At 37.5% G+C, this 26,027-nt stretch overlaps 2 protein-coding genes across 5 annotated transcripts in view; both read left to right on the top strand.

The window, feature by feature from the left end:
- Positions 1-215: 215 nt before the first annotated feature.
- Positions 216-7,457, top strand: LOC136259549 (uncharacterized). 2 transcript variants are annotated; one of them, XM_066053013.1, is made up of 5 exons: positions 216-353; positions 4,241-4,336; positions 5,194-6,015; positions 6,133-7,200; positions 7,249-7,457. In XM_066053013.1, the coding sequence occupies exons 2-5, from the start codon at positions 4,304-4,306 to the stop codon at positions 7,264-7,266; spliced, it is 1,941 nt and encodes a 646-aa protein (XP_065909085.1). In that variant the 5' UTR covers positions 216-353; positions 4,241-4,303; the 3' UTR covers positions 7,267-7,457. The 2 variants fall into 2 exon arrangements, with proteins under 2 accessions (XP_065909085.1, XP_065909087.1); XM_066053015.1 differs by having other exon boundaries at positions 277-497.
- A 2,327-nt stretch (positions 7,458-9,784) lies between these two features.
- Positions 9,785-26,027, top strand: part of LOC136261985 (cytoplasmic dynein 1 heavy chain 1-like) — a 37,006-nt gene continuing 20,763 nt past the window's right edge. For all 3 annotated transcript variants that reach the window (XM_066056096.1, XM_066056097.1, XM_066056095.1), the window contains exons 1-11: positions 9,785-10,252; positions 12,316-12,571; positions 13,182-13,374; positions 14,561-14,784; positions 17,917-17,967; positions 18,022-18,188; positions 19,928-20,152; positions 20,258-20,474; positions 20,808-20,894; positions 23,846-24,004; positions 25,221-25,346. In XM_066056096.1, the coding sequence (XP_065912168.1) occupies positions 9,816-10,252; positions 12,316-12,571; positions 13,182-13,374; positions 14,561-14,784; positions 17,917-17,967; positions 18,022-18,188; positions 19,928-20,152; positions 20,258-20,474; positions 20,808-20,894; positions 23,846-24,004; positions 25,221-25,346 (2,142 nt within the window). In that variant the 5' untranslated portion in view covers positions 9,785-9,815. The remainder of the gene's footprint in view (positions 10,253-12,315; positions 12,572-13,181; positions 13,375-14,560; positions 14,785-17,916; positions 17,968-18,021; positions 18,189-19,927; positions 20,153-20,257; positions 20,475-20,807; positions 20,895-23,845; positions 24,005-25,220; positions 25,347-26,027) is intronic.

The raw sequence follows: 26,027 nt of genomic DNA, 5'->3' as shown, positions 1-26,027 counted from the left end.
ACAATGATATTCCATCTTGCCAGATTTATTAATGTATCACAACCAGTACGCACTGAATAGGAAAGACAAGCCCACACATCATTGGACAGCTCAGTCCAGGGCAACTATATCCAAGAATTTAAGTTGAACAGGCAGAGAGGTATTCCAGTACACCTGACTAGTGTGAGAGGAACGCAATTGTTACGAGCATTATTCTTAAAACGTAGCAGAGCCTCGGTGAATCAATTATAATTTCTTGAGGCCGCCACTGGCTTTTGCTCACGTGATTGTGTGGTTATTTACTGCTTTAGCCTCAGCTCGGATTGAGTGGAATTAGATCAAGCCTCATATGCGTTTGTATTCGCTGACAGTTTGTGAGTTGTTTGTTTACTTAAGTGCGTGTGTCAAGTAGCTATGGCATGGTCCTGGAGTGACGGTAGATGTTGATAGTTCTGCGTAGCCCAGCCTTACGCGGTCAGTATAGCCGTATCTACCTATGATATCAGTAGTGGAAACTGGTGAGTTTGGGTGCAAGACAGGAAAACCCAGGGAAGTGGTTTACAAACTGGCATGGCTACTGCGGCAGACTGGACAATGTAATTATCTCGTGAACTCTGATCGTAAGCTACTCACCCTGCTCTAAGCAAGTACCTAGCTACCACTACCACAGAAGTATGCCATGAAGCGTCTATGATTTTTTCATGAAATGTTAAGCCGCCCCTATGAAATGTACCATGAAAGTCAATTCATGGTATACCATGGGTTGTTTCATGGGCCATGAAATGCGTCTCCAGATCAGATTATCATGGTAATTTCATGGCGTTGCAGAGATTTCATGGGTGCAGTACCCATGAAACGTTAATATTCATGGGGTAAAATAGGTATTTTCATGGGTACTTCATGGTTATTTTCATGGCAATTTCATGCGGCAAGCAACCATATTATGCTGGTGGCTATGGTTTCTGCTAGTATATAACTATGCTGCAGTTCCTAAAATGATGCTGTATAAGTGGATGCATGATGATACTGATCAATTCTAGCTATAGCTGTTTATGTACACTCATCACAGCAGTGGCTAGTAACTTAGCCATTGGTTCAGTAATGTTTGGAGTAGGCTGATTGTTAGCTATGTGGTCATAACATCAATACTGACTAATTATATCATGACAGGTTGTGTATACTTGGCGGCTTTAAGTGCATACTATTGTTTTGGTGTAATGTTTACCCACATAACAGTCCCATGAAATAAAATTTTGCCAGCTGGGTACATCATAAATAATTTTTCTTTGATTGCTACATATCAAACAGAACCCATATAAGTACATTATTTGGTTTACCAAATCAACCAAAATTGAATTTAAATTACTATGGTATAACCTTGAAATTACCTCAAGTGAATAATATAATATTGCTATTTCACCACAATATCACATATGGTTTCAGTTTTCTATGTATGGTGTGGTACAGTACATACAGTATACTGCTTACCTATCTATACTTGCTTACCTACTAGCTACTGGACAAATACCTCCCTTATACATATCTTTAAGTTAAGAATGCTTTACTGCAAAGAAATATATCAAAATTTCCGTAAATTTAGTTTGTCTACTAAATAGCTACCAGTTTATTGTTGGTTTAGTTAATCATTGCATGGTTAACAATGAATATAAATCTTAACCAACACTGTAGAAAAACAAGGCTATGCAAGGCAGTGATTATATGTGTTGTCATGTACATAGCTGTCCCTGAGGGTGAATCGATTTCAGAGATCTGCCTTAGTTCAATTTGTTTCCATTTTCAGCTTAGCCAATTCACAATCTAGCATCTTGGTGAAACTACTTTTTCAGATCATTTTGAGGGGCTGATTACGCCCACCAATACTACCAGTGCACCATAACATTTTTTGTATGAAAACTATGAAATCTAAAATGACTACTAAAAGCTTCTGGACAGTTGCACCTCCTGCTCCTAAATTCTCTAATCTGGTCAATTCACCCCTTACATCACACAACTTCCTCTGCTCCTAACAATACATGCAGTACTTTATTGGCTTCTAAAGGAACCACGCTTAGTGAAGAAGCAACCAAAGCTGAACCCAACTCTATATATCACTAAGTGAAGTTTGCTTTTTAATCATTATAATGACTTTCTGTCAGTATGAAGTTAAGTTTTCAGTGAGTTCAAGGCCAGCAAGCACAAAGTGCTCATACTACCAAAGGAAGGTGAGTTTTAGCATGAGCCCAACCCTAGCTTGCCATGAGCTCACCAACAATTTACTTTCACACAACTAGGTTTGTGGTGGCACTTATTGATACCAATAGTCAGTGTCAATAGTCACTTTGAAAATGTTATTTAATCTGCTGACAGACTAAATTGACTGATTCACTGTTAGTATAGAATTTCAGCAATTATAACATTATTTAGCCTCTATTTAGGCTGTTTTAGGTGGGTAATAAATCTCATATACTCCATGCACCTTGTTTTCTAATATACTCCACGCCTTCAGGCACAATATAGCATATGCTTAAAATCTAGGTTTATCCAATCGCTACGCATTGTTCACGTGCAGTGATTTAACAAGCGCTATTATTTTGTCACGTGAGGACGCATAGTTACCATGGCGCTAGTATTATCACAAGAAAACCAGCCGCTTTTGCTGAGCCTACAGCAGAAACAGCCATGGGTGAGGTAAGTAATAGAGTCTAAAGCAGTTATACTTATGAAGTCAAGTACTTCAAAGTGTGGTATAAAAACCAGTTAAACTCTACCTGCACTTGCAGGATATCTGTTATTAATACTTGGACTCGGCTTTGCCATGGCCTTGGGTTGATAATGATATCCTTCTCATGATCGGGTTAAACTGTAACTTCACAGCATAATTTATGTAAATATCAGTAAAGTGAAACTTGTTTATTTTGGTCACCTTAGGGCCATAATTTAATTAAGTACGTAGGCTTTTAAGCCAATCATGCTTTGAAAATAGCCTATTATGCTTTTGAACAACAAAAAATCAAGCATACCATAATTTCTTTATTTTTGTGCAAAAAAATTTCATGATTAAAAGTTCCGTGAAAAAATATTTTCATATAATTTATATGAATGACTACTCTATTAAAGTATCTTATCTTTTGTAAAACAGTTAGTGTAAGAAGTTTTCGTATAGTTTTTGTATACAGAAATTCTACAACATAGTATGCTTAAAATTATGCCTTTCGAATCAAGATTATGTTTGAGAGCTGACTGTTTCATTAGAGTATAGCATTATATCTGTATTTCCTGACTGCTATACTAGAGTAAGTGATTGCTCTCTATGAAAGTATATTAATTGTATTTCTGCAAAGTGTAATATATAAATCAGCGGTAAAAATAATAACATTGCCTGTTTCTAATATAATAATGTGTAGTGTGTTCATGTTTTACTGTCCTTTTGGCACAAGTATTGCACTTTTTAAATTTGTCCTATTATGCTCGCATATCATATTGGATGCTTTTTTATGCTCAACAAGCCTACAATGACCAGTTTGGATTGTTCTACAGTGACTTGAGTAGATAGTTTTCAGCACGCATGAAACAAACTATAGTGCATGAGTACATGCAGTGTCATTGACTAAAATTGCCTGTATTGGTACATTGTTGATTTACAGGAAAAAAAGAAGTGACAAGTAGGGATGTGAGATTTCTGCTTTTTAGAACTCTTCTTTGTGAGATTTCCACCTACAGGGGCTGTTGTGCGACTTAAATTATCATCCTCATCCATTTGTAGTCTAACTATTTCCCACCTTGCCACCTCCTTTTTAGAACTCAGGATACAGCAGTGTTGGTAAAGAACTGTCAAAAATGGTGGGAAATCCTACATGGATTACCAGATGCTCTTAAAAGCCGTGAATTACTCCACCATTGGTGAAAAATCCATATGTGTAGCTGCCAGGACTGCTGAGTTATGCTTTAGAATATACTGTCCAGAGTGTTGAACCCTCTGTAGCATGTCCCTGATCACAGACCTGTACAGGTGTCTATAGCGTGGTTATATGCAGGCGGCCAGGAAACCGTCCACTAAAGCAGACCTGAAGGCATGCTTGATGTGGAAATTGTTGGTCTGATAGTTCAGCAACTTCATGCTGGTGTTATCTCAGTTTGTGGCTTTTGCACCCATATGTTTGATTTCGCTAAACTCAGTTATACCACTGACTAAATATTGCACACTTGTATATTTTTGCTTTGTGTGTTAGTTTATAATGTGCTATCTCTATGTTCCTCACAGATCTTCAGCATACTGATTGTGTGTCTCTATAATTTTCACTGTGCGTGTGGAAGGGTAGAAGCCATGCTTAGTGCTTCTGCATATCACTATGATCTGGTATGCACATTATATCTATTTGCTGAATTTGTATTCACAACCCACAACCTCTATTTTATGTCTTTCTTAAGGAAAAAAGCTCAGATTGCTCACACTGTGTGTAGAATGGAATGAAGACACTTTTAATTAAGTGATAATCTAACTAAGTGGGACATTTCATATATTCCGCATGCAAGTACTAGGCATGTGTATTCAAGGGAGACCAGGAGACATGTTATACCTTAGATATAACTTTCTGTAAGCAAGCAAGTCTAGCTGAAAATTACCAAGCCTCAATGCTGAAAATTCGAACCACTAAAAGCATTCTGATTACCTGTATATATTACAGGTGCCTTCTCATGGGTCCCTAGTGGAATGAGAATATGCTTAGGTTGAATGCAAAGAAAATCCCATGCACATTTCACTGCACATGCCAAGACTGCATGTTCCTGGAGGATCAAGTTACCACTTTCTGTATTCAACAGTTTTACATAGGTGCCAATTTATTGGCTTTATAACTATTTCATGGGTGGGGAGAGCACTTCCAATAAAAGATTTGTGTACTGTTAGAAAGTAATCATTTTGCCACTCATGTAAAATAAAGTTTGCATAACTTCAATATAGCTAGCTGTTATAGTTTTGTGGTAACCTTCTAACAGGTCCTTTCTGGAATATATAACACTGCCATTAATATTGGAACCCCTGCTATATATTTACTTGCTATTTACTGAAGGTTACTTTTCTTGAATCTCTGTGAATACAGTGAGTCAAAATCTTTATCGTTTACATGGGATTTTCATTTGCTGTATTATGTCAGTCAAATCTCTACCATTATAAACATACAGTTAATATATTATTATGCACTTGCATATTTACAGGAAACTGATAGAACAGATGTTGTATTATCAGAACAAAAGAAAGCAGGCCGTTCATCTTCTAAATCGTTGAAAATGAACTGTGCTAAGAGGGTATCGGAGCACAAAAAGTCATTAGGAAAGTTTAACCTTAAATTATTCAAGTCACGAAAACACAAACACAGATCTAGTCAAGCTGGTGACTGTGAAGACCAAGAGGAAAGAACTGACCAAGTCACTGCTGTAGTAACACAACATGTATTCAATGACATGAAGATATCTTCTACAGCAGTAGAATGCACAGGTGCTACACAGATACCGACTGAGAGTGAAACTTTCCCCTCAGAAGGAGACAATCAGTCTAACATTCACATAGCCAGAGTAGTTGAGCAAGTAAAAGAACTGGAAAGGTACCTTGAAATCACAAAAGATCAGAAGGAAAGCCTTCATGAACAATTAGAAGACAAAGACAGACAAGTGAACATCAAAGATGCTTATGTGGCCGAAGTGATGTCACAAATAAAAGAATTACAAAATCATTACAGCATTGCAAAAGCTGAAAATGAACAATTAAAGTCACAGCTTGAAGATAAAAATAGGCAGCTGAATGCTAAAGATATTCACATAGCTGAGATGACCGCTGAAGTAAAAGAATTAGAGAAGAGCCTTTGCAGAGCCACTCAGAAGAGATTGCTGAGCCCAGATGTTGTGTGTACTTGTAATAATAAAAGCGATAGGCTATCTGAAGATCAATTTTACTCTGCAGCTGAGGAAATGGCACTCATACTAGCAGAAAGAGAACAGGAAATTGTCAGTTTACAACAACAACTAGAGGACATCAAAGTGGTAAGTGTAAGTATTATAATAAATCCCTGTGATCATTTGTTCTGCAAAACTTGTCTTGATAATTATTCACTGTGCAGATATAGGCATTTAATAATAACATATTTTTTGATTATGTAGACATCAGAGCTGACATTGATATCACTGTTGGATCCATTGAGTAGTATTGAAGTACTAAGAAAGGTTGTTGATTTGAATGAAGAGATAGGCAGAGGTGCTTATGGAGTAGTGAAAAAAGTCTCACTACATGGAACAATTTGTGCTGCTAAAGACATTCATGCTATTCTTGTTAACTATGCTAACAAAAAACAGTTTGAAGCAATCAAAAAGAACTTCTTGGAGGAGTGCATTAAATGCAGCAAAGTGTTTCATCCCAATATAGTCCAGTTCCTAGGTATCCACTACCCCAGTGAAGATGCTAAACTACCATGGCTTGTGATGGAGAAGATGGATTACAGTTTGACTAATTTCTTAACAAAACACACACAGGCTAATGTCTCAGTGAACGTAAAGGCTTCCATTATTCATGATATTTCACTAGGCTTGCAATACTTACATGCTCGAGACATCATACACAGAGATCTTTCCTCTAATAATATTCTCTTAACAAAACACCTCACAGCAAAGATTGCTGATTTTGGTGTGGCTAAACTGATTGATCCAGATGGGACTAGATCACACACACTAGCTCCAGGTACTCAGCACTTTCTACCTCCAGAGACTGTCTCAAGTAATCCACAATATGGTAAACCAGTAGACGTGTTTTCACTAGGTTGTGTAATGATACACTTGATGACTCATGAATGGCCTATTCCTGCAGCTGAAACACATTACGATGAAATCCTAGGGAAGAAGGTTGTCTTATCTGAAGTAGAAAGACGGCAAGTATATTTAGATCAAATTGTTGAGCCAGCAGTATTAAAGGACTTGATTCTGCTAACTTTGCATGACAACCCTAGAGAACGTCCCGTTATTGCTAAGGTGTGTGCAGTATTAGAAGAATTAAGAGCAAGTTGCTTTAAACAATACCCAGTAGTTGCTGAAAATAGACTGGAGTTTGAGGAGCACTTGAGGGCTCAAGAATTGAGAGCGAATGAACAATTAATGGAAATCATTCTAAAGGAAATGGAAATAAACAGACTGAACATAGTTCTACAAGAGGCAAACAAACAGCTGGAGAACATGCAGGTATGCAAGTGTACTTGATTACTGTATTTTTACATGCTTCTTTTTCAGAAGTGGATTCCTACATAACTTGTCCAGAACACAGCAGTTATGGCATGTACTGTGTGTGTGCTTTACATGTATTTATTAGTTGTCAGTCAATCTTTGTATATATGTGTAATTGTATGTAGAGCAGTAATATATTAGCACTGCACCAACAACTCATTTTAAGAAAAAGTATCTGTGTGCAACTTATTACATAAACAACTGAAAGTTTGAAATTTTCACTATTTGTATAATAGCTAGCACCTTCATCCCACAGATGACACTAGTTTTAATGTGAAGAAATAACAGCAATGCAAGGATAGTAATGCACTATCAATAAAATTTCCAGGCCTTTATTTGAGGTAGTGTTTTATTATCCTGATGTCTTATCCTGATGTCAGGATTTTGCACACCCGTCCTCACTTATGCAATCAAGTCTATTGCTTAATTGAAGGTGGCTTGTAATCACGGAAATGTGATATATACGTAGTTGATTGTATTTACGGAAATAGATACAATATTGTACATAGTCATATGGATTATACATACAATTACCTTAAACACAATACATTTGTAAATGGTTTCAATGATTACATCATAGCTACTAGATAAGTGTGTGCAACTGAGTGTAGTAGTGTTCAGTGTTCCCTGTTGAGCACAATCACTTTGCTGTGCTTAGTGCATATGTTTCTGCAGCCAAATATTTCATCTCGGATTTCTTTGTTGTATATTCCATAACTAAGTGAGTGGCTAAGTGTCTGGCAAAGTTGTAGTGGAAGCAGTACAAATTGCACAACTTGAAATTGTGTGATAAAAGGATGGACATAAGTCACTACTACAATTACAATAGGCAGAAGGAAATTAAAAAGCCCATCAATTCCACCCAAAATGAATACTGCCAGAGTAGGCTTTAACTGTTCTCTTAACGTTTCTGCTAACCTTCCTAATTTTACAGCTTTGTCCTCCCTTGAAGAATGTCTTGTGACACCATGGATAAACTTGTTGGATTTGATAATCTTATGACGCAGGTAGATACTAGTTATGCCAACCAGCAGCGTTGAAATCATCAAAGGTCCTACAAAGACTAAGACAAATATTATGCTGAACCCTGTACTTCTGCATATCCCCAGTGATGGGATATACACTAAATCATGGTCTAACGTACTGGCTGCTGATAACACAATAGCTGATAACCACAAGAATGTTATCATCACAATAATTTTGTTCTTAGTCATGATCCTTTTGTGGGAGTATGGAAATGCAACACACACAAACCTATTAATAGCCATTGGTAGAAACATCAGTTTACTGGCCATCCCCCATGTTAAGACCAACGTGATAACAATATTACAGCTAACATCTATTTCAACATCTAGAAGGTATGCTAGTATTAAAAATACATTGATACAGCATTGAACTAATGCAACTCCCAGATCAGCAATCAACAGGTTGACAGCGAGTAGATTGTTTTTAGTCTGCAACTTCTTGTTGTTGAGTATGGCAAGTATGACCATCAAAGTTGGTACAGTTACTAAAGGTAGTGCCACAACTGATGAGGACAACTTCAATAAAGTAGCACTCATTGCATATGTTTCATTGTACAGCTCATCATCCACAAATCCATTTGTATTGGACCCCATCACAGATCCTTTAGTGAAGTAGATACTAGATAGATAGTTTTTCTCACTACTCTCCCAAATGATAGTTAACGTTGTTTCACACTTTTATGATGTCATATGACTGGTCTTGTAGTTGTGCATAAAGAAATATATTTACTTATCACAATTTGCTGCTTCATGGCTGGTGTTTACAGAATTTCTTTATTATAAAAAGACATCTATGGCTATCTTGAATTCTAGTATTACGTTTGAAAAAGTATTTAAAATACAGACGCATGTCTGGTCACATTCCGTGTCAAGGAATTTAGGGTCACCTTTCAGATTTAATGAAATTTGATGTGCATGTGTTTGTAGTATGTATGTATGTATGGTGTTCATCACCCATAACAAAAGTTTAACACCATACACCACATGGTTTCTAACACATACGACATACTTGACCAGTTTCTGGAACCTCAGAAATTCCTCTGGAGCCGCTCCTGAAATTACTGTGCTCCAGAGAAATATCATAATAATTATACATGATTGTAGCTAAGGATAGTAAAGTGTAGCTATGGTCATATGCCCCCTTTAAGTGGTATGACACACCATACAAGGCTATACAGCTGTAGGTGATAGTGTTATATAGGTTTAAGGTGGATAAGACAGAATGACTTACTAGTCTCGTCCCCAGCCGCCCACGCGCTCGAGCGCGTGGGCGGCTGGGGACGAGACTAATGACTTACCAACTTGTGTAGCTTGCGCCGCCCACCCCAATCCCAATTGGTCGTGGGCGGTGCAAGCCGCGAGACTCCCCAGTGCCCATTGTCCAATTACCACAGACCATACACAGTAAGTCGTGGCGGTCTAACCACCATAGCTACCGCGCGGTACAACTAGCAGGAAAAAAAAATGCACAAGCGAATGTGATATTTTAACTCGGACATTAAGCACGTGATCCAATGCGGCGGGGGTCAGCGCTAAGTCCTCAGGAAGATGGCTCAAAGGACCACGAGCTCTGACACAGTGGTCGGTTTACCGCAGTATGTTTTGAACACTTGTTGCAGCTTGTTTGGAAATGATGAAGTTAGGAATATATCCTTACTCAAAGATGTCGTTACATCTCACGAAGATTTACTGAACAAGTTTGCTGCAGACCAAAACGAGGTATCTTTGACAGTCAACAAGGTTCAGAGCAATAAAGGAGAAGTTAGTTATGATGTCAAACTTGGGGTGGGTTACCGACAGACGGACAGTTCATCCAGCATGCACGTGGTGTTCATCAAACGTGTAGTAGTGGTCACTGCTGACAAGACAATCCCCTCTCAGTTCCTTGTGATGAACCTGACTGACTACAGTTTGGAGCACATGTATTTGCTGCTAAAAGATATGGTGAATCCTCTCTTTAATTATTATACTAAACAATTTCACAGGTATGAGATAGCTACAGTTACTTGGCATGTTCCCATGCACGCACACTGTATTTAGCTAATATTCCCGGTTCAGGGTCTGCCACTTTGTAACATAAGGCAATGTAAAATAAAGCCACTCCAAATGAAGTCTCTGTTTCTCATCCTCCACTCAGGGATATGTGGGCAGTTCATTTCCATGCATTAAGCTTAGCAACTTTTATAGCCAATTATTTGCCTGAGCACAGCCATAAAAACATGTATTTCCGCAGCAGAAATAATGGAAACATGAATGTGCAGGTTCCCACTTGATAGCACACTGACATGTAGCTGACACTTTACAAGATTGTTACAGTATGATGCAAGGAAAATAATTGCTTATAAATTCTCTGTGTCCTGTCTACTGCCAGTATCTGTTCACTGTCAGCACTAAATGCTTCATTATTGGCCATATTCTTCCATTATCCATAATGTATCAGGTATTACTCCAGGCATGATATCTATACCTACCAGCTAATTTTACTACACGCCAACATGTCTCTTTGTTATAACTAACTGGTGTAGTCTTAAATTGCAGCGGTTATATGTTAATGCTTGTATACTATAGTTGTTACTGAGCTTCTATATACCAGCTGAATTACTCTACTATAGTGATGCATGCAGAAGGAAATTTTCATAAAAGCTACAGAATATTTCTTGCAAGAATATTAATTGTGAATTTCATCATTTCTAGTAACTTGCCTATTTACATGATAGCAGTGTATTTGCAGAGGTAACATTTAGAATTTACATCCAGTCCCTATAGCTCTGACACATTGAGGAATGAACAGTGGCGGATCTAGATGGGTTTCTGGGGTTTCGACAGAAACCCCCTTTTAAATTTAGCTCAGTGGAAGTCTAAATACATAAACATTGTTGTACTGACAATTTGTCATATCAAACAACTATATACCACTGTATTTCAGTAGCATGCATGCAGCTGCACTTAACTGACACCATTTACAGCTATTAAACCCTCAGCAACACTTCACTTTTCATCCCCCACTGCATTAATAACGATCGAGATACTCTAATAGAGCAGTCAAGTAACTACTCTAATAGATCTAGAGCAATCAAAGCTACAGCTTATAGTCACCATCTTTGCCCTATAGTTAGCTATAGTATTTACAGTTTAAAGCATTGGATTTATTGTAATTGCCAACTGAAAGTAGCCTAAAATCCAATCTCAGAGTTTCTAAAATCTCAAACTTTTCTGGAGAAATGTCATCAGATGCCTTATTCAGCTATACCAACTTTCAGAAACCCCCTTTTAAAAATTCTAGATCCATCACTGATGAGCTTAACAAAAGACTACAGGGAACTCTGATATATATGTGAAAAGCAGCTGGCATGGTGATCTGAGGGAGCTGAGAGAGTTTGATGCATACAAGTTAAAAATTTTTTACTATAATTTAAAGTTATTTGTAGACCTGTGTTATGAGACTTGATATGTTATGAATGTTATGCATTCCAATGTTGGAGATGGGTGGTGTGTAGGAGATGATGATTTAGATTTGCTTCATTGAATCACTAATGTGAACTATCATCTACAGCATATCACATACACACATATTTTGCATAATTATCATGTTAAAGGTCACGACTTTACTGCACCATCACATCTTTATTGTAATTTAATGGGTTCTGTCCCAAATTGGTGTTGGTTATATGCATATCATTCCACAAAACAGTACTGACTTTCTAGAATCTAATTACAAAATCTGTTTAAAATGAATACGAGTGAAAATCACATGTATATTATATTATTTTGAGACTGAACATCAGTAAGTATGATCAAATCATGTGTGATTGATTAATTAAGTTTAAAGTATGCACATTAGGGTTGCTGTGATAGTCATGACATATTATTTGTGCTTACACATACATTAAAGACATTTTAAGCTAAGACACAGTTAAATTACTAGCAGTAAACATAACGCAAACATGAGAATTGTTAATAAGCTACAGGTCCCTAGCTAGGACTTAATTTCTCTGCTACAAATCATACCAGGTGTGTGTTTCATTATATATGTTCCTTTGTTATGTAGAGAAGGAGACAAATATTTATCATCAGTCCAACAGAAGATTACTGAGTTGGAAGTCAGTTTACTTCACCTTCAACAGAACACTGATATTCCTGATGTGCAGTGGAAGTTTCACCCAGCTATAAGTGCTGTAGTGCAGAAAGCAGCTGAGGAGAATCGCAAACCAACTGTGAAAGACTTTGGTAGTCAAGTGTCAGACTCAAGTTTTCTTAATCATTTACAGAAAAGTGTTGGATGTTGGATCGTAGAAATCAAGAAGGTACAACAAATATTCTTTGCATATATATGTGTGTAGCAGGGAAGGTCCAGAGGTACACAGGGAACAAGTGCTTCCCTTTCCTACAATACACTTTAGGGCCATGTAAATACTTTAATATACTAAATAATGCAGTAGTGAATCCACTGGGAGTATGTGCCCTTCCCATTTACCTAGGAAATTTATCCTCATGGCATAGTGGTGCAAACGCAAGCTTTTATAGTGAGCAGTGGCTGTCTCCCCATAACCATAAACTGATCATAGATATTCACCACTAATCTGGCCTACAATTCATGTTTTTTTATAATGAAGACCATAGATAATTTATTTCCACAATTTAGATAAAAACACTACATAAACTAAAAAATGAAGTTTCAGTTATTCGACCCGGTGTTATAAAAGTGTAGAGCTTTTGGGGGGAATAGGCTCCCAGGCTCCTTGCTTATACGTGCTTATACTACCCTGGTTCACCCCCCATTTCCAAACCCTGGATGCGTCCCTATGTAGTGGGTGCACGTACATGTGTGTCATGTTTGTGCTAGTGTACATGTACAGCTATTTACATACCTACTTACATACACATTTGTAAACTAAATGTCACCTTTTACATTAGGTGACTCAGTTACAACTGGACAGAAAGCCACCATCAGGGAGTGCACTACAAGAAATCAATTTCTGGATCAACTTAGGAGACGCTCTTGACAGGATACAGTCCAAGTGTAATGGAGAGGAAGTGCAACTAACTCTTGATGTGCTGAAGGCTGGAAGGAGATTTCTTGCTGCAGTCAGTTTTGATGCTGACACTGGTAAGATAAAACAAGGATGTACAAGCAATAAACACATGTATAGGCAGAGATGTATGTCTCCCTCTCCTTGCTATGGCACACACACACACACACACACACACACACACACACACACACACACACACACACACACACACACACACACACACACACACACACACACACACACACACACACACACACACACACACACACACACACACACACACACACACACACACACACACACACACGCATGCACACGCACGCACACACACACACACAAGCACACACACAAACACACACAGAGAAGCAAACAGCTTTTGGTTGTTGCATACACAGTCATGTATATCACTAGGCCACATAGATTCTTATAAATAGTCAGTGCAGGAAAATCCCTACTAAGGACAGTACAAGTACTTCACAGGAGGCTGTACCTGCACCATATCTCACAACTGAATCAAGTTATTTGAATTCCCATCTGGAGCTTATCCAATATGTGAGACAAGGACAGCTAGGATTCATTCATTGCCTCCCCAGGCTCCCCATTACTTCATTCCTCAATTAATATTCTACCAGGTCCCAATTTACACATTGGATAGACTAGAGCAATAAACACGAGTAAATATTTTACTCAAGGGAACAGCAATTGTGCATTGAACTTACAACCCTAGAATCTTTATAATTACTAGTTGATGTTCAAATCAATTTTACACATATGATTGGGTTACCTCATGCACACAAATACTGACATGCATGCATGTCCCCACACATACATTTCATGACTTCTTCTTGACTGCCTGTCTGAGAATCATTATCCCCACCTCAATCCTCCATGGGAAATACCTATTCACTTAGCTAGGGGTTGTGCTCTTTGAATTTGAGTTAGGTGAGAGGACCTTCAGGAGGGACTATTGCAGGGACCTCAGTCATCAACCTGATCTAGATGCAAGCACCCTCTCCTGCATTAGAGAAACACAATGATGTATGCCCTTTCAATGGCTTTACAGGAGGTACCCTGATCCTACCTGGTCTCCACTGCATGGTCAGGAACATTTCCAGCAATGAGCACACATATATTATGTACATACATAATTATCATATGTGTACACTCATGTACTTACTACACCTACAGTAGGTAAGTGTACACATACACAGATATGCTAGAAAAAATTGTTCTACAAATGCAACAATGTATTTGATTCAGGTTTAAAGGAAGCAACTGAGAAGGTTAAAAGTTATAATCATTTAATGAAGGAATTTCCTCTGAATAATTTACTAGCAGCAAGAGATTTGACAGCCATTACATCCTCTGTAGTGATCATTTTTAGCCACCTGCGGAAGGTGCGAAACAGTCTTTACCCAGTCTCCAGAGCCATTGCCCTAGTAGCCGGAGCATTATCAGGAGATGTTAACAATCAATTACTCAAGGTATAGTATCAAGACAGACAGTAGTGTATTGTGTGTCCAAGAAAGCCAGCATGCCACACCGTGCACAGATTGACAGAAAGAAAATGTGATTTTCACACATGCAAACCATAGAGTCTGGTTGTTAATTGAGTGCATGCATAATTAAACACATATTTAGTAAAGCGGTTAAGCAGAAGAATCGTTTACTTTTGATGGAAGCACCAAACTTGGTAAAGTATTTGCTTGGTTGATACTATTTCACATTAGATACAGTGCCATTAAAATTACCATTCATATCTCACACAAAATGAAACAATGTAAAGTGTATATGGAAGCCATAAAGTACTCAATAGTAATTAAATATTATAATTGTATCTTTGTAGACAAGCAAGGGATGGTCAAACCCAAGGGAGGTATTCATCCAGGTCATTAGGTTGCAATCTTTAGAAGTGCGGAGGGTTATGCTATATGGAGTCATAGATGTGTAGCATATTAGATTGAGCCTGTAATTTTACATTGAAATATTAGCATCTTAAGAAAAGTAACTAAAGCAGTTTATATTTTGAAGCAGTTTATGGTATGGAAAGTAAACAGACAGTTTTGATTGGCTTCCTAACTAGCTAGAAATGGCTTTAGGACCTAGATTAAAAGTTTCCAAAAATGCTGCAAGGCAATGATTTTGATGTGGCACAGTTTCTCAAATTATTTAGTATACCTTACTCAACTTCCAAAAAAAAGGTTGTTTTATTACAATTGCTGCTTAACCACTCTACTAATTATTTATTAAGTGCTTCCTCATTTCTTGCACTAATTGTGGTTGATAAGCACATGCGGACAATCACAAAGCTCCAAGACGAGGTGTAACTATACAAGAGAAGAAATGGTGCAGGTTTTTCAACTAGGCTTGAAGTTTCACGTGGAACATAGCCAATAATAACATGGATTTCACTATGCTTACCAAGTGAAATGGTATGGAACTCATGCTCCATAGGAAGGATTTGCACAGAAACTGGACTCCAAGTAATGGTACACATAAAATCACACAACCCTATAGCAAATTCATAAAACCCTCATGACAAGGCTCATGCACTTAACAAACATACGATAAAAATTGAAGTTTATGGACCTTATCCGCAATGATGTCAAATCACAAAATGGCGGCCGATAGTGTGGACACTTGTACAGAGGGTATTGGGAGAGATGGCGGTTCGCTATGTTAACGTTTACATACTGCAGCAAGGGGCAAGGTGAGGCATACATACTTGATTGCAAGACAAATGCGCGTGGTTTTGTGTCGATACCAAAACTTAAGTCTGGTTTTGTCTGGTGGACTTTTTCTCATTGCCACATTACGCTAACTAGCCTCTTACCTTTATTATCCAATAGTTTCATGTCATGAAATCCGCAAACAAAGCTCTTTTTAGGGATTACATACGAAGTGCCCACACTAAACACAGCCATTTTGTCAATTTTGACGTCATTGTGGACAAGGTCCATTAAGTGAATGTTCCTAACAACCACACTCTATGGTAGCTCCGTGATCCCTTCTCCAAAGCACACCATATTTGCTGTCTGCCAGGTAGGGTAAGAATACTGCAAGCTTGATTGAATCACTCCATCCATTTGTGAGACACGGGTGACAAAAGTTTCAATTTTTTTATTATTTTGGGTCTATGGGGGCCAAAATTTTTGTTTTTACACACTTTGCAAAAATTGTTATAAAAGAGCGTATTCGCATGTATAGTATGTCTGAAATATCCATGGTGCTATGAACGTTTATTGATATAAAAAAGATTAAACTTTTTGTCGTGGCTATAGATAAACAGCATATGGGAATAACTTGAAAATTGGTGTATACATAGGCTAATTATCGCATCAATTCCTTTTAGTGGTTTGAAAACCAAAGGAGTGACGGTCACAGAATTACAAAGCAAAAACCAACAGGTGTAAAATTGCAGGGTTGAGATACTCAAACAGAGCCCCATAGACCAACAAGACTTTGGCTGCCCATATCTCATGAATGGCTGGAGTGAATGTGGCCTACCCTACCTGGCAGACAGCTATAATGCAAAAAAGTAGTGTGCTTTGGAGAAGGGATCAGGGAGCTACTGTATAGTGGGAAATTTTCAAGGGATGAAACTTTTGCAAAACTGTTTATATATATATATATAAAATACGATTTTCACATTTTTTTTTTAAATTCACAAAAGTCTAGAAAACAGTTTTTGTAAGGTAATAGCTATGTTTATAAGCAAATTTCACAATTATATTTTCATGAAGCTATCATTACTTGCAAAATTTGCAAAAGTTTCTTCCCTCGAAAATTTCCGGCTATACGGTGAAAATAATATTTTATATGCATGGTGTGGTGTGCCGACTTTCTTAGCCACACAACATGCTATCATGTGTCTGATCTACCAATAGAGATTGTTGTAGGTGTGTTGTAAGTCCTCAAAAAAGTGTGCTCTATTAGAGTATTGTAATATTAACAAATAGTCAAATAATACACACAGTCATAACTTCATTCTGTCTTCAATAATCATCATTGTATCGGTAGATAAGAAGAAATTTTTGGTAAAAGCAAACCGCAAAGCCACGTATAGACTGGCTTTGGGGCCTTAAAAGTTCAAAAAGAAGGGAAACCCACACAAAACAGCCAAACTGTGAAAAAAGGGTGCAAGCCTAGGTGAAAAAATTGTGAAAAAATGAAAGGTGGTGGCTAAGAAATAGCTACAATGATGTTGATTTTAAACAAATTGTTATGATTAACATTAGTGCAGCCACTTCTTGGCCACCACTTTTGATTTTGCAACATTTTCACCCAGGCTTTTGAAGGCCACACCTTTTTTCACAGCTTGGCTGCATGTTATAGTGTGGATAGTATCGTACAGAATTGCTTAACAAGACTTTTGATGGTCGTGTTACATTATGTTGGTTAGCAGTACCATTTAACAATATAGCATGGCATGCATGCCATGATTTGTGAACAACATATTTTTTTGTAAAAATGCTCACAGTTATGTTTAAGCTTGTGTGAAAGTGTCAGTGCTAGGCATGATTTTATCATATTACATTTTCCTGGGCAAAAGTATATATATATTATTCAGTCATGTTGTCATGTGTGCAAATATGAATATTTGTTCTCTCTTTCAGATCTTACGTGCTTACAAATTGATGACGATCCCTTATAATAAATTCAAACAAGTATGAATTTGCAATATAGTACATATCAATGTATGTAATAGTGTACTAATTTAGGTGATGGACCAGTGTACTCAGATGTTTACTACATGGGATGAACAGTATGATAAATTTAATATGCAACTAAGAGATATTGGCAAGAAAAAGAAAGAAGCAGTAAAGCCCAACTACTACGCAACATGTATGCACATGCGTTTACAAGAGAGGCTATCAGCTTTGGAACAGTAAGATGCTTAACTGCAAGAGTTCATGGAGTATCCAATGCTGTATTGCCCCTTCAAAATGCACTGCGTAATAATGTTATGCAATAATCATAATCACCAAAGGTGTTAACTGGCTTCAAGAGTTATAAGGGCCTTGAAGTGGTATATCAACGTTTATCAACAAGTCTTTCACGGCGAAGCCATGTGTTGGAGTTTACTGAAATTTTACTAAAATATTTGGATATGTTAGTGTTACACAATGTTGCACAATTATTACGCAGTGCGTTTTGAAGGGGTAATACAGGCATTGGATACTCTCCTAAATATATAAATGTGACTGGGTTTTGGAAAAACGGTCCAAATCGCACATTAGAAGTTTCGAGATACTACGGTTTTAAAGAATTCAAGCCAGCATAACTCTCCAAGGATAGCAAGCACGCGTATGAAATTTACACAAAAGATGCATCAATCTATTACCTTTCAGGCCACTTCTAGTACTTGTAGCTGCTTGTAGAGTTTCCCGCCAAATAAGATAGAAAATGTGAGCAGTTGGATGAGCGAAGTAGTATCACGAGTGCTCACAAAGGGGTGGAGGGCGGCGGGGTGGGAGGGCTGCGGGGTGGGGAAGGGCTAGACCTCAAAGTGGAGGCAGACCATGATTGGAGTCCAGAGACGAGATTACAGGGCTGTGCTGGCTCCTTAGTGGCTGATATATAGCAAAATCCACAGAAAAAATGTCTGGCCAACATTATCAGGCTGCATGTCCACTGGTTCTTGCCAAGCCAGGGCCTAAAACCACCACTCGAGCTCTACACACCACCCAGAAAAGTCTGTTGAAACCAGCCTCGAGTAGTTTGAATGGTATACTGAGTGTCAAAACTACTAGCTAGTACAATAGTGTAGCTATCCACTGGAGGTGTTAGTTTGATTTTGCCTGATGTGTGCGATTTGGATTGGTTTTGTAAAATCTGGTCACAAATTATGAACTCTTGTTAACTGTGGATAGGCCCATAACCAGGGGGGTTTGGGTGGCTCAGATGAATCCCTATTTGTAGCTCTTCTGTGTACCTAGTAGTGAGTTAGCTAGCTACATTATAGTGGTTTAATCAACAACTAAACTGAGAGAGTACTAGCTGGCCAGCTATATCGCCCATTGCCAATAGCCATTTTAGTCTAGTTAATACATAACTTGATAGGTATACTAGTAGTACTGCTAGATTCTTTTAATGGATGTAAACTGTAATTGTTTAATATCTTATGAAGCTCATTCTACACATTTTGCTGCTACATTATGTTTTATTTCTCAAGAGATATTTGCTAGCTAATTACAAGAGAGAATTTTAATCAGTCAAGCATTAGGTAAACAGCAGGCAATAATTACCTTTATCAATAAATCAACTTCAAATATCTATAGATTTTTCAAAATCAAGTAAATGTGTACATTACTTTGAATGTTGTTAGTGTTGATAGGTAGCTGATATGTGAAATATGAATTATGGTTGAAGTAAAATATGTACTCAAGTGAGCTGATGTTTACCTTTAGGCCAGTGTGAGAATCAAATACTGAACATTTGTCAGCATCTGGGGGTTGTCAGACCCCTGCTACGTTGATCACTAATTCCCTTAAATAAGTTATGAGAAACTGTTGTTATGGGTCTGGTAAGAATAATAGGGAGTTTAGGGCAAACACCTGAATGTTTGTATGTAATAGTACTTGAATCAGTTTCATGAATATGATATAGAATTTTACATTTGTTTAGTTTTCGAGAACAATATGAAATACTACAAAGAATGATTACTCATTTGCTACCTGCTCATGATCAGTTGCCACTCACAACTACTGACAGTAGTGATAAGGTCATGTCATCTGAAGTGAGAGCAGTTACTTTACTGCATTCAGCATACAGCAAAATAGAGATTGTGGATTATCTTGATGTTATTCCTGGACCAGAGGGAACTACAACTTGGGACACTGCTATGAAAAGGTACGATGTTTGTATGCTATTGTAATACAGCAGTACAAATATAGTATTAAATATTTGATTGAGCCTCCAAACATTGAAATGTGTAATCGTTTTGTTTACATGTAGCTGTGATGATTGTTTTAATCAAGTAGAGTCAATGATAGCAGACCAGCTCAGGGAGAAGTTGAGTATCACCAAGACTGTCCATAGCATGTTTAGCACACTATTGCATTTTAAGAGCCTCTTTATGTGGCCACATGTTAGAGGGGTGATTGCAGAACATCGCTGGAAGTTACTTCAGAAAGTTAGAGATGAGATTAAAATTATTCATCAAAAAGTGAAAGTACGTAAATGTTTACCACACTGCACTTTTACATGTGTGCTTTTATTTCCTACCTAATTCATTGATGGCCATTGTTAAATCATATATTAACCTAACAATGCAGAAAACACAGACTCCGTACTGTACCACAACAGACATGTCACATGTCTAAACTCCATGATTGTAACAGGTTTTTTGCCATTTCCACCCTTCTTCATTAATAAAACATAGTGCACTGGATTTTTGTGCTGTTAAAATTTAGATCAATGATATTATGCTGCATATCCAATCACAGTAATATTATGCGTTCTTAATGAGTATGGATTATATTACTGCTAATATTGCATTCTTTAGATGGGGTATGCTGACAGTTCAGCTTCTCAAATGAGTCCAGTGTATGATATCCCACCTGTGGTTGGTTGTGTAATGTGGATGAGACAGGTAAATGGCTATATGTGTTGTGTGTATTGTTTTGTAACCAACTTGCTCGATTTGTGTATGAATCACTGCATGTTCAAGGTGACTATATGTATATATATACTCAACCAATGGTAAGCTACAACGCTTTGAACTAAAACCTAACCATACGGCATTTCTCAATACTTGCAAATAGGCAACAAGACTGGTTTTCTGATTGGATATAGTGACGAGTGACATATGTAGCACCTTAGTTACTGAGCTTTAGTAATTCATAGCTGAATTTGTTTTGTATATAAATTATTTCTATTTGAGTGTGTAGTTTTGTGTTTGCATGTGATCCCACTAGGGACCTACAACAGTCATAAACTTAATACAAAACTGTAGAAAAAAAATCCCAGACCAGACTTAATGACTTAATGCACAAACAGCTTGCATTCTAGACATCTAGACAAGTGCCTGAGCCACACAGACTGGCCTGGATTTCCTCTACATTCAACTAGTACCTAATATCATGACTTCCACAGTATTTTTTTGATTCATACTATTTCATATTAGATATGGTGCCAATAAAATTACCAATCATATCATGCTAAAAGAACCCAATAAAAACCAGTAGAAAATGTATTTAGGAAGCCACACAAGTGTTCAATGTTAAACTTTGTATCTGCATAGACAAGCAAGGGGATGGTCATATCCAAAAGATGATCAAGGAAGATGTCCATCCAGGTCATTAGGTTACAATGTTAAGCACATATGAAGCCATAGATGTGCAATATATTAATTCTATTGAATTGTGCCTGTACCAGTGATGTAGCCAGACCTTCAGAGTGGGCACACTCACCCACACATTTTTACCCTATGCAACTAACTAGTAGAGGTGTACCGATAATCGGATCGGCTATAATATCGGCCACCAGTATGGTAATTTTTACCAATATCGGTATCGGTACAGAACAGCAGGAGGACCGATATCGCTACCAAGCTGTATACCACCACAGGAAGAGTATAGCAATGAATACATGCACATGTTGTTGTAGGGTAGGTAAATGTACACTTTTAACTATAATGCAAATATCGGATCAATTATTGGTTATCGGTTTCTTTTAGTGACATCAATATCGGATATCGGTACATGCAAAAAAACCACATCGGTACACCTCTACTAACTAGCACAAAATGCGAGTCCATCATTACATACATTTGGTTTAAAAACTGTTTCAAAAGTGCAGGAATGTATCCAGCTAACTAACAATACGCTATGCTGCTGTTCTTGCAGCTCATTTCACTAGTCTAATGCTACTGCATGAATGATATAGAAGCTAGAAATGAAAACCAACTTATGACACCTTGTCTTGTTCTCTTTTACCTCATCTGCATGCACTTGTACACAACTCTTTCTACTCCAGCCTGACCCTTAAGATAGTCGTATGGCTTATTTAGTCACCACTGAATCTTTCATCTCCAACCGACTTGTCTCAGTAACACCAGAGAATTTAATTTTCGCAGTATCACTTTAGGTCACTTAACCTCGCCAACAACAGAATCTGTGCTGCTATTCACAACTCAGCATTCCGGATGCGAAAAAAATAAACCGGACCTCGTGTTCCTCTTGCCCTGCCTAAATTTTGGATCACATGATGCTGTGCATTATATAGAAAGTACCGAAACTACTAAGATCATGTGATGTAATTATTAAACACTTATCTGTTGATTTACAATGAAAATATGGTGCTGCCAAAGTATGCACTACTCGTTTCTTGTTTGTAATAGCATTAGCAAGTGGGTGCCGTTGCCCCAGGGAAATTTGGGTGGGCAGTGCCACCCAGGCCCCCCTTGGCCATGCCACTGGCCTGTACTTTTTACACTGAAATGTTGGCTCCATTAGAAGTGTTTAAAATGCATGTACCACATTTTGAAAAATTTTCTGATTATACCTGTAAAGTTGAACGCATTTAAGCAAAAACAAAGATCTTGTGACTGGTTTGAACACAGAAACATCTCTCCATTAAAAAGCAATATGTATTCTAGTCCATGTGTGATGTTATGCTGCTGTGTGGCATACTGACAATAGTACATCTTTTCTAAAAATGTAAAATATGCAGGGGTGGTTCCAGAGTTTGGAAAGGGGGGATGCACTTTTCTGAAAAGTTAAAGAGCAAAAAAAAAAATGTCACAGTAATAATAGCTGCCTGCCCTTTACCAAATGTATATGCTATACAGTATATAAAGATCCTTATTTAGATCCTTACTTATAGCTTCATAGTTAAGCTACACTGCCTCATGAACACTGTGACTGCTTTATTAGAGTGACTGCTCTATTAGAGTATTTCAATCTTGTATGCAATTTTTTTTGAAAGGGATGAAGGGAGGGGGGGGGGGGAGGGGGGGGGGACGTGCCCCCTGTGCCCCCCCTGGATCCGCCACTGATATAAAATTTGGCCAGCTTGGATTAAGATACAGTGAAACCTTGTTACTAGAGTCACCTATGGGACCCACGATAAGTGGCCCAATAAGTTAGGTGGTCCTATTATTGAAAATAATGCGGCCAAAAACAAAGTGACCTTATTATTGAGGTTTTCAACAAATCAACAACTGGCTAGTTGCTGTAATAGCAATTTACAATTGACATAAATATGATTATTAGTGGAGTTTATCATACCACCATTACTTGTTGGATAATGCATGAGTTTGTATATTTGCCAGAACAGTAGCTATGTGTGGCTTTTGGTAGTTAAATTATGTACTTAGGAGCAGCAACTTTTGCAGTGATACCTTGACTGGCAGCTCAGCTGGACTTTTTATTGACAGAGCATTTTACCAGTTTTGTCCTGCAGTATGTTACCAATGGCCTAACAAAAATTAAATCATGGAAAATACATTTGGACTGGCCTCCATAGCAAGGTGGCTTCATCACTGAGTGATATCAATTGTATGTTTGTATAACATTTCTGAGACTAGATAATTCTCAACAGATTGAGCGAAAGTTGAAGTCATATCAGAGGAAGATTACAGAGGTGCTGGGAGAAGAATGGGACATGCAGGGAGAGGGACAATCACTAAAAGAAGAAATCGATGTCATTAAAAGAAAGCTGAATTCACAAGGACAATATGAAGAATGGAAAAGGCTAAAGGTTATCCAATGTATTGTGTTATACATGCATCCTGTATAGACCACAGAATCATGCAGTATGATAGTATTGTATATTAGGATATATTAGGAATCTTGTACCAGAGAACATTGATCTAGCAATGCCTTCATAGCAACTTGGCAACCCAAATTGTGGTTGCTATGAAATTTTAAAATATATATTTAGCAGTATTTTCTTCTGACTGACTGATTAACTGACTAACTGATGCCTAAAGACTAACATAACAGCTCAGTAATGCTATGGGCTTGATTTTTTCACTGTTAGATGCCACTTCAGCTTGACAGGTGCCTTTTGACACACAGCATTACATAAAGTGCATGCATCATGTACTTACCTTTGTCTCCATTTTCTTTTTGCTGTCAGTGTAAGGCGGTAGCTTATCATGGCTTCCCTGTGAATATCTGTATTAATTTTAGAGGCACTTCTCGTACTGTTCTTTACTTGTATATAATGGAATGTAACACAGGCTGAACACATGTAGCTGGAAACAAAGTGTAATGGCCACTTTTACCTTGAGTGTGTTCAAATGTAAAATTAATTATATGTCTGGTGCCATTCTTTCTTTTGATATGGTATGTGCTGGCTCACCAGTCATAATATGTTACAAAAACAGATTACAAGGGAAATTTTATGTACAATTATGGATCATAGAAATAATAAAGTAGTTGAGTGAAACAAGTGAGGTCAACTGCACTTGCAGATATACTTAATGCCTACTTTAGTTGCATTGTACATACTGCAGTATGCCAAAGGCACATCTCAGGATGAAGCTATGTCGAATAGTGAAAAAAATCAACCCACTTGTCTGAAGTCAGTCAGTCAGTTGGTCAGTCAGTCAGTTAGTAGAAAATTTCACTAAATTAATTTCATAGCAACTTTTTGGAAGCATTTCAGGTTGCACTGGAGGCACTTTTGGGCTTGGTTATACCTAACCAATACTGCCAAGGCACCATGAAGGAATTTTGAGTCTTGTTTTAGGATGATAATAATTTTCCAGAAAAGCCAAAACCTTCATGATCCCTAATATACAGTAATACTGTACTGTATGATAATATTTAACATCTGAATAGGCATAGTTGTATGTACATTTGAACATGGTTAGTAACCAATTTAAGCAAAAATTAAGCCTTTACTTAATGTATATTAATTGATTGCTTATCATAATTATACGTAACTGTTGCTCACTGTATCTCTATAGACGGAAACACTCTCTTGTCATCTAGTAGTAGAGGGCACAGTCATTATCTTGTGCAATAGTCGAAGAGATTGTGATTTGAAGTTTAAAATAAATTACTCTCAAGAGATTGTGAATCTACTGAAAGAGGTAAAGATATTGTGATGTGAACTTAATATTTAAATGATAAACTGCTGACCATGTTGAAATTCCATCTGACTATATAGCCATGTTTCTTCCAGTTTTGTTTACTAAAAAATGTTAAGTGTAACTGCATTTTTTCTGTATTCTTGGTGTGTGCTTGCTTGTATATATGCTTCTGGCAGGAGAACGACTATTGCTGACTGTCTACAGTTTATGTGTACACAACAGGTATTTGCTGATGGTTTCTACTTTTAATACTAGAGTACTGTATAATGGGATGAAAGAAAAGGTTGACAAATTTGATGAAACGGTTAAATTTGCCAAATTTTAGCTCATCAAACATCCATGAGTGCCTTAGTAGAGCAGCATAGCACCAAAAAATGGGCATTTTGTGCACTTTGTGATACAACTATGAAACTTTTCACACAAATTGTGCTCCTTGTGACATGATTTTTGATATACAGATTTGACCTTTGGTGACCTTTAGAGCCATTTTTTCACTGAAAATTAATCATTTTTGTCTTTATCTCCCTGAGGCATTATTTTACACTGTTAAAACATAGTATCAAATTAAAGGTGTTGGTCCAAGAACTATATTGATTTTTGTTTGAAGTTTGTACTACAAAGTTATGATCATTTTTGTATGTCATAAAATTCCTTGCCCTTGGGGTGTAAATTACTAATGGG

This window comes from Dysidea avara, chromosome 7 (assembly GCF_963678975.1).
Source record: "Dysidea avara chromosome 7, odDysAvar1.4, whole genome shotgun sequence".
Classification (NCBI taxonomy): domain Eukaryota; kingdom Metazoa; phylum Porifera; class Demospongiae; order Dictyoceratida; family Dysideidae; genus Dysidea; species Dysidea avara.
The sequence above is the reverse complement of the archived record's forward strand: the minus strand, read 5'-3'. Positions and strand labels throughout refer to the sequence as shown.

What these genes read in the sequence shown, in the direction of transcription:
- LOC136259549 (XM_066053013.1), top strand. Translation starts at nt 4,304, where the DNA reads ATGCTTAGTGCTTCTGCATATCACTATGATCTG. An exon ending in CTGCATATCACTATGATCTG is followed by an intron (nt 4,337 to 5,193) that starts GTATGCACATTA and finishes GCATATTTACAG; the next exon opens with GAAACTGATAGAACAGATGT. An exon ending in AACTAGAGGACATCAAAGTG is followed by an intron (nt 6,016 to 6,132) that starts GTAAGTGTAAGT and finishes TTGATTATGTAG; the next exon opens with ACATCAGAGCTGACATTGAT.